The sequence below is a fragment of the Notamacropus eugenii genome, chromosome 5, assembly GCF_028372415.1.
Source record: "Notamacropus eugenii isolate mMacEug1 chromosome 5, mMacEug1.pri_v2, whole genome shotgun sequence".
Lineage (NCBI taxonomy): Eukaryota > Metazoa > Chordata > Mammalia > Diprotodontia > Macropodidae > Notamacropus > Notamacropus eugenii.
Genome location: NC_092876.1, coordinates 32577887 through 32587247, shown reverse-complemented (window position 1 = coordinate 32587247; position 9361 = coordinate 32577887). Strand labels below are relative to the sequence as shown.

Here is a 9361-nt window from a genome sequence, read left to right as displayed (position 1 = left end):
TTCTCAGACTCCTCCTTTTTGGGGAGGCTGTAGCTATGAGTAAAATCATCCCAGAGTTGCCAGTATGGGAGATGACATGGCAAAAAGGGAGAAAGTGAGGGTGAGAAAAGGGAGTCCTCTCTCAGAGTTGGGCTTCCCTTTGACTGAACCCTGTCAAACTATATGCTTTGGTCCTGAATAGAGAGTGGGTGCGATTCCCTTTCTGAACCCTGTGGTAGCCCCAAAGCACTTCTTTGAGATTAGAATTTGCCTCATTTCTCAAATATATAGAGAGCTGAGTCAAATTTATGGAAATAGAAGCCATTCCCCAGTTGATAAAAGACCAAGAGATATAAACAGTTTTCAGATGAAGTAATCAAAGCTATCTATAGCCATATGAGAAGGTACTCTAAATCACTATTGATTGGAGGAATGCAAACTGAAACTATTCTGGAGTACTACCTGGTACCTATTAAATTGTCTAATAGGGCAGAAAAGGAGAATGACACATTGGAGGGGTGTATGGGGAAAATGAGACATTAATGCACTGTTGGTGGAGTTGTGAACTGATTCAACCATTCTGTAAAGCAATTTGGAACTATGCCCAAAGGGCTATAAAACTGTGTATACCCTTTGATACTAGGTCTGTATCCTAAAGAGATTATACAAAAGGGAAAAGGACCTATATGTACAGAAATATTTCTAGCAGCTCTTTTCTGGTGACAAGGAGCTGGAAATTGGGAGAATGCCCGTCAATTGAGGAATAAACAAATTTTGCTTTGTGATTGTGATGGAATGCTATTATGCTATAAGAAATGACAAATAGGATACTGCAAAGACTGGAGACCTGGAAAGACTTGCATGGGCTGATGCAAAGTGAAATGTACTGTGTACAAGCTGTGAATGACTTAGCTATTCTCACAATACAATGATCCGAGACACCTCTGAAGGATTTACGATAAAAAATGCTACCGTCCCCAGAGAAAGAACTGATGGTGTCTGAATACAGACTGAAGCAGCCTTTTTACTTTACTTTTCTTGAGGTTTTTTTGTCTATGTTTTCTTTCACAACAGGATTAATATGGAAATATGTTTTGCATGAATCTACACATGTATAACCTATATTGAATTGCTTGCCATCTTAATTGGGGGTTGGGGAGGGAGAAAGGGAGAGAATTTAGACTCAGAGTTTTAAAAATGAATGTTAAAAATTGTTTTTACATGTAATTGAGGGAAAATAAAATACTAAATAAATTTAAGAAAAAGAATTTTCTATATCTGCATCTATATGCACATAACTGGGAGGAATGTACTTTGAAACAGAAATGAAATGTTATTATTATTTGGGTGTGTTCTTTAACACCTCTGTGCTGTTATATAAGACACTGGTATCTCTGAAGAGCATGGGCGGAAAGGGCCAGGGGAGCGGATCTTAGAGGCCAGGAGGGCATGGGAAGACACAGGTGGAAGGGGAGGCAGGCTTTCTAGGTTCCATGACTGTGACTTCACAATAACCAGAGCACCCTGCTTCCTCTGCTAGCCCACTCTGCCATGCCTTCCATCTTGCTGTTTCTCTATCTTTCTCTTCCTGGGTTCTGGGCCTTGGAATCCCTTAGGTGTCCCCCAGGAGGTCACTCCTGCCTGGCCTTCATCACCCCCAACCCAACCACTCTATCATGTCCTGTAAAAGATTCCACCTGGTTCTTCCAGCCCCTATCCCATTCCTTCCCCAGGAAGAAGCTAACCATCCCAGACGTCAGTGGGGACCTCCATCTACGTCACACCTCCACAGACCAGTCAGGAACCTACAGCTGCCAAGATGAGGCAGGTAACACTAGGGCAGTGTATAATGTGGACTTTCAGGATGGGACCAAGCTCTATCTCAGCCACAGTGAGCTGGAACATCAGACCCTGAGGAACCAGACTGTGGGAAACAGCAGCCAATGGACACTTTTTACCCAGTGGGGGCCCTGGCAGCCCTGTGACCGCTGTGGCATTCAGGGGGAACGGAAGCGTGTGGGTCTCTGCTATGCCATGAGATCAGACCATCAGAGGCTGCCTTGTGGGCTGGCCAACCTTAACCCAAAAGAGCTCCGAAGGGGGCCTGAGCTACAGATCGAAGGCTGCTTTGTCCCCTGTGGGCACAAGAGCCCTGAATCCTCTGTGGTGCTTTATGGAACTTACAAGCTGGAGGAAAATAGCACCGTGTGGCTCAGCTGTCCCTTTGCCACCATCTACAGGTAACAGAGTCCAGCCATCTTGCCCCTAGATTGTCCTTTAATCCCTAGATCACCTCTGTGCCATCCCCGGATACTGGCATTCCCCTCCTTTCGGTAAATCCTCCCTCTTAGAAGGTAACTTCTAGGCACCTTCCTTCGGAAGTTAGGGCCTGTTTTCCTAAGCTAGTAATTACCTCCACTTGGTGTGACTTATTCACCAAACTCTATCTTGTTTTACTGCCCCGGGGTTCCCTAAACTGACTTGTGGTTGCTCCTTCCTCAGCTTCCCCGTCTCCACACTCCTTCCTTCCAAACATTCTGAGAACACATACTAACTTTCCTCAGAGTTCAGAAACCTGTCTAGCTGCCAGACACACCCCGGCTCTTAGAAATTGTATTGCCTCAGCACTTGAATACTCCACGGGGCCATTGAGCTAATGAAGTTGGATTAGTTGTGAGGTTGTTTGGCTTTTGAGGTGTCTGGGACATTGGACCTGGAATCAAAGAAGATATGGGTTCAGATGTCACCTTAGACAAGTAGGAGCTGTGGGACGCAAAGTAAATCATGTCAATGCTCTGGGCTTCCATTTTCTCCTCTCTAAACAGAAGAGGTTAGACACAATGTATTTGGGAAGGTATCAGTAACTTTTTGGTTTGTTTTTAAATACTCTAAGTACCAATGCCTTCCATCCCCTTGCTTCCACTCAGACCCTCCAGAGACTCCAAGAGTGTCAGGGAGGAACACCGACGTTCCTTCAGGGGATTGTCTTTAGCCCCCTGTGATTTAATTTTCTTTTTCTCAATGACTCGTTACCCCATCTGCAGACGAATTGAATTGTGAAGGGTGACTGGCATGGTGACCAACAATACTCCAGATCTAAAAAAAAAAAAAAAGACCTAGATAGATAGGTTATGAGCATTTATTAAAGCACCTACCGTGTACAGGTACTTTGCTAAGTGACGGGGCTATAGAGAAAGGCCAAAGACAGGCCCTGCCCTTAAGGAGCTACAGTCTAATGAGAGAAGCCAACACATCAAAAGAAGTGAGAAGCAGGGAGTGAAGGGGATAGAAGAAATCCTGAGAAGTACAGCCTGTGCGAAATGTTGAAATGACTTCACTGGGCCCTTGCCCCTTCCTCAAATGGGATGTGTGGGAGGAGCTCTCAGTTCTTCCTTCACCTGTCCAATCAGAGGGGGCTCCAGGGATGGAGGGAGGCATACTGAGGAGGTGTAAGTTTCAGAGATGCGGTGATTTTAGATAAGTTTTTGGATATGATGATGAAGTCCAAGGACTGGGATATATATCCAAAGCCTTAGGCTTAGATTCAAAAATCAATTCCACAGGTAGGAGATGGAGGGAGTATGGCTAGACCTTGGGTCTACCAGACTGTGGGAACACTCAGATGTCAGGAGTGGGAAGGGAGACAGCCTGGCTCCACATGTTTTCCTTGCAGGTCAGTCAGCTGGGAGTCTGACGACATCTCCCTAACCTGGCTGCAGCAGTTAACCCTTAACAACTCAGGCCCAATCCTGGATCTCCCCTCTGGAGGCAGCCGCCTGCAGGTGTCCGCTTATGGCACGTACAGGTGCTACGTGGACCGCAAGCTGGTGGGGCGCTTTGATCCTGCCTGGAGCCATGACACACCGAGGGCTCAGCCCCGGTCCGAGCTTGTCCACATCTACTCTGTGATTGAGGCTCTCATGGCCATGGCTGTACTGTTCCTCATTCTACTCAGTTTCATCCAAATGTGCAGGACCAAGCTGAACACCAACGTCTAGTGAAGAAATAAAGTGAGACTGTGACATTGTCTCTGTGTATGTGGATGACTGGATGGGGGGTGATGGGGGAGGGCCCAGCTTGGTGAGGCCTGTGCGTGTGCATGTGTGGTAGCGTATGTACGTATGTGATAGGATGTGTGCGTGTGTGGTAGGGTGCATGCTTGTGTGGTAGCGTATGTAGGTATGTGATAGGATGTGTGGGTGTGTGCATGTATTTTAGGGTGTGTGCATATATGGTAGGGTATGTGCATGTGACCAAACAGTAATCATTAGTCCTTTCAAAGTGCTGTCTCATTTCTTATCCCAAATTAGAGGTTCTCAACTTTTTGAGGGGTCCTGGACATCTTGGGCAACTTGGGAGAATCCAGGGACCTCTGACATTAGAATAATGATTTACATGCATAAAACAAAATACATTGTATTACAAAGGAAACTAACTAAATTGAAATAAAGATGCATTTCCCCCCCTTCCAAAATTCATGGATCTCCACTTAAATCTATAGATAGACCCTGTAAAGGTCTGTGGCTCCTAGATGAAGAATCCCCATCATAGATTAACATGGAAAGCTAGAAGGAAACTGTCAGAGCAATTAACTTATCTTCCACCACCACTCCCTTATTTTACAGGTAAAGAAACTGAGGCATGGGGAACTTAAGTTAATGGACTGAGGTCACCCAGGTACTAAATATAAGAGCCAGCATCTGAACTCAGGTCCTCTGGCTTTACAGAGCATCCAGGAGGCTCAGTGGGTAGAGTGCCAGTCCTGCATTTAGTAAGAACTAAGCTGAAATCTGGCCTCAGATACTTCCTAGCTGGGTGACCCTGGAAGAGTCATTTAACCCTATTTGCCTCAGTTTCCTCATCTGTAAAATGAGCTGGAGAAGGAAATAGCAAACCATTCCAGTATCTTTGCCAAGAAAACCCCAAGTGGGGTCAGTCACAAAGAGTTGGACATGATTGAAATGAGTGAACAACCTCTGACTCTTCAAGTCAATACCTTGCCCCCCACCCCAGTGTGCTACACCTCAGTGCCAGTCTTTCATTTTACAAATAAGGAAATTTAATCCCAGAGAGGTCAAGTTCCTCACCCAAGGTCACTAGCTAGAAAATGATAGAGATAGGATTTGAAACCAGGACCTCTAACTCCAAACCACTGAACCACATTTGAGACTCAGGATTTATGGAGTACCTACTGGGTACCAGACTAAACGCTAAGGATGCAAAGGAAAGCAGAAATCAATCCCTACTCTCAAGGAGCTTATGGTCTAATGGAGGAGACACCAGGTAAACAACTCTGTTAATACAGGTCACGTTGGGGGTCCCTGGTGATAATCCATTCTGAAAAATATCATTTCCTCTGTTTTTAAATGAGGAAATGGATGTCCAGAAAGATCTAACGATTGGCCTTGAGCTGAGTGCAGCTGAGATTGGGAGGGACGCTAGTGCTTCCGTGCCTCACGGTGTCCGTATAGGGTGGTTTCAGGGACCTCCTCAGGTAAAGCCATGTGACTGGGCGTGGGTCATCTGTGTGTATGTGTGTCTGTGTTTGCAGCTACCCAGGTACCACGTGACTGTGAATGTGTTTGCAGGCAGTGAGGACTCCTCCAGGAGCCCATGGCTGGGTGGGTCTAATTCTACAACTTCCTGGCCTTTGCCCTTCCAGACACACCTGTCTGTGGCTCACCCCTGGTTGATCCAGTCCCACCCCCTGCTCTGGGTGATTCTTAACCAACCACAGCCTGTACATTTCCCAAGAGGGCTACCTCCTAGCCAATCTATGTCCTGGGAGGTAAGGGGGAGGATGGGCAGGGCTGAGACGATGACTTCTCTCTCTATAGAAAGAGATCTATAGATGAGGAAGCCAAGAGAGTGGAGCAAGTGCCTGGCTGAGCTCATACAGCCCTGGTGAGGATAGGACTTATTGTACCTTCTGCTGCTCTGCCTGACCCTTCCTCCTCCTGCCCCTCCCACATTCTTCCATGGACCCTTCTGGGCTCCTGCTGCTGCACCAGGCCATAGCATTTCCAGAACTTGGCTCCCCTGGGCAGTGCCCATAAAGCCCAGGCAGGTGGTTCCTGGCGGTGCACTGGACTCGGAGCCAGCTGGCTTCCGCCCTGGATCTGCGGTGCAGCAATGCTCCTTCTGATCAGGCCTCACGTCAGTCCTTAGTCATTCTGGGCAGCAGACAGCAGGTCTGCCAAGGGCCGAGGGGAGCCAGAGATGGGACAAAGCAGGGTGGAGCCAGGGCAGAGTAGCCACCGCAGCCCCAGGCTAGAAGTCATAGAACTTTAGAACCAACTAGTCTAAACTCCTTATTCTGCAGAAAAGGGCATTGAGGCACCACAATGCCAAATGGCTTTCTGGGGAGTTGGGACTCATAGTGGTCATTAATAGCCAAGGTCAATTTCAGCCCTAGGTCCTCTGACTCCAAGTGCATCATTCTCAGCAGATCTAGGTTCATGTCTTGGCTTTGAGAGTCCCTAATTGTGGGAAGTTAGACAATCCATAATCATGTATTAAATACTTATTAGGTCCTGAGCCCAAGGAACAAAGACCAAAAAAAGTCTCTCTCTCAAAGAGCTCACATATTATCCAGGAAGACAACACCCACATAAATAAATATACAAGATATGTACAAGACAATTTCAGGGAAAAGACTGAGGAGTGGGGGGAGGGGAGAAGAAAGGACTCATGAAGAAGGTGACATCTGAGCTAAGAAGAAGCTAGGAATTCTAAGAGGAGGCAAGTAGGAGATGCATCCAGGCATGAGATACAGCCAATGCAAAGGTATAGAGGTAGGAGATAAAGTACTGTGTAAGGAATCGTAAGAAGGCCAATTCTCTTGAATGGTAGAGTGTGTGAAGGAGAGCGATTCATTATAAGATGAGAAAAATAGGCCAGAGTTTACATTCTGTTACTCGGATAAACTCAAAATCTGATGTTGTTGTTCAATTGTGTCTGACTCTCGTGACCCCATTTGGGATTTTCTGGGCAGAGATACTGGAGTGGTTTGCCATTTCCTTCTTCAGTTCATTTTACAAATGAGGAAACTGAGGCAAACAGAGTGCAGTGACTTGCCCAGGGTCACACAGCTAGTAACTGTCTGGGGATACTTACTCCAGGCTGGGGTTCTCTATTCAATGTTTTACACACAGGGTAAATATAATGGAATTTTGTATTGTGAGATTGCTAGGCAGAGCAGCAGAAAGAATGCTGGGCCTGGAGTCAGGAAGAGTCATCTTCTTGAGTTCAAATCTGACCTCAGATGCTTCCTAGCTGTGTGACCCTGAACAAGTCACTTACCCTCTCTGAGACTCAGTTTCTTTAACTGTAAGACAGGTATAAAAACAGCACCTGCCTCCGAGGGTTGTCATGAGAATATTGGCAAAGTGCTTCATAAACCTTAAATGTTAGCCTAGCTATTATCATTTTGTGGGGCAGAACACTATCAGGAAGGGTGGGAGAGCTAGTTTGTATCATTTCTCCATTTCCCCTGCCTCACTTTGCATAAAATAGCTTCTCTCTCTCTCTCTCTCTCTCTCTCTCTCTCTCTCTCTCTCTCTCTCTCTCTCTCTCTCTCTCTCTCTCCTCTCTCTCTCTCTGTATATATATATATATATACATATATACATATACACATATACACACATATATAGAAATATAAAATTTTTTACGGATCCTCCATAGTTCTTGCATTGATCAATCAATAAACATTTTATAAAGAGACTACTATGGGCCAGACATTGTGCTAGGTACTAGGGACACAAAAAGAAGTGAAGGACAGCCCATGCCCTCAAGGAGCCTCTGATCTAATGAAGGAGACCACCAGCAAACAAATCTGTACAGAGCAAGCTCCGTGCAGGATAAATAGGAGAGAATTAACAGAGAGAAAGCCCTGGAATAAAGGAGGGTGGGGAAGGTTTCCTGTGGAAGGGAGGCTTTAGTTGGGACATAAAGGGAGCCAGGGAGGTCAGTGATTGCGGCAGAGGAGGAAGAGCGCTGCAGGCATGAAGGACAGCCAGAGAGAATGCCTGGAGCTGAGAGACGGTATGTCCTGACCATGGGACAGCCAGGAGGCTACTGAATCAAAGGGAACATGTCTGGGAAAGGTGTAAGGAGACTGGAAAGATAGGAGGGAGCAAGTTATAAAGGGCTTTGAATATCAGACAGAGCACCTTGGATTTGCTCCCAGAGGCAACAGGGAATCGCCAGAGTTTATTGGCTAGGGAGGGTGACATGATGGGACCCATCCTTTAGGAAAGTCAGTGTGGAGGCTGAATGGAGGATGGGTTGAAGTGGGGAGAGACCTGATGCAAGCAGATCCTCAACCCACCTCCCCAGCAGCTATTGACACAGTCCATGTGAGGGGGCCAGGGCTTGGACCAGTGTAAGATCAGTGTCAGAAGAGAGATGCTGCAGAGATGATATCACCAGGGCTCGGAGACATCCTGGATATTTGGAGAGGGGTTGAGAGAGAGCTCAGAGTCCAGGATGACTCTGGGTTGTGAGTCTGAGGGACTGAGAGGACAGCAATGCCCTCTCTAGTACTAGGGAAGGTAGGAAGAGGGAGCGTTGAGAGGAAAGATGCTAGATTCTGTTTTGTTCATACTGAATTTTAGATGTCTACTGGACCGCCAGGCTGAGATGTCAGAAAGGCATTTGGAGATGTGAGATCGGAGGTCAGCAGAGAAACTGGGGCAGGGAAAATAGATATGGGAATCATCAGCACAGAGACACATGGTCATTAAATTCATGGGAGCTGATGAGATCCCCAAGTGAAGTATGGAGGGAGAAGAAAAGAGGGTCCAGGACAGAACCCTGGGGAACATCTAGGGACAGAGGGCATGATCTGGAGGAGGATCCAGCAAAGGAGAAAGAGGGGGAGTGGTCAGATAGGTGTGAGGAGAACCGTTTGAATGACATTCACTTTTAGAAAAGGGATATACTAAGAAAATAGAGCAAAATCAAAAGTTATAAAACCATTCCTCTCAAATTGGGAATACACATTGCTGCTGCACATACACCACTCTTGGGGAGTATACAAAGGTCATGAGGGGCACGTGCAGAAAACACACATGACCAAGAGGGACCCCACAGGTCCTGAATAGCAGAAATCCTTTTCCTCTTTCAGAGGGTTCTCTGAATTTGTCCTGGGTTCCAATCTGGGAATGCCAGAGTGTAGTGGGTCCTTCTCGCTGTCACATGGGGTCTCTTTTCCTAAAGTGTACTTTTCATCTGTTACTCATACAGTTCTACATCCCTCTATGGTCACTTCTCCTGTAGACACTAATACTCTGGTGACCATAGCTGTCACCTCCAGCTACTGAAATGATCTTTGATGGGACTTGGGATTTCCCCAAATCTCCAGGCTACTTCCATTTCA

General features: G+C 46.4%; 1 protein-coding gene across 1 annotated transcript; it reads left to right on the top strand.

Moving 5' to 3' along the window:
• The first annotated feature begins 1491 nt into the window (after nucleotides 1-1491).
• FAM187B (family with sequence similarity 187 member B) lies at nucleotides 1492-4006 on the top strand. Its single transcript, XM_072616325.1, has 2 exons — nucleotides 1492-2219; nucleotides 3653-4006. Exons 1-2 carry the CDS (start codon nucleotides 1531-1533, stop codon nucleotides 3975-3977), a joined length of 1014 nt encoding a protein of 337 aa, XP_072472426.1. The 5' UTR covers nucleotides 1492-1530; the 3' UTR covers nucleotides 3978-4006.
• The last annotated feature ends 5355 nt before the right edge of the window (nucleotides 4007-9361 follow it).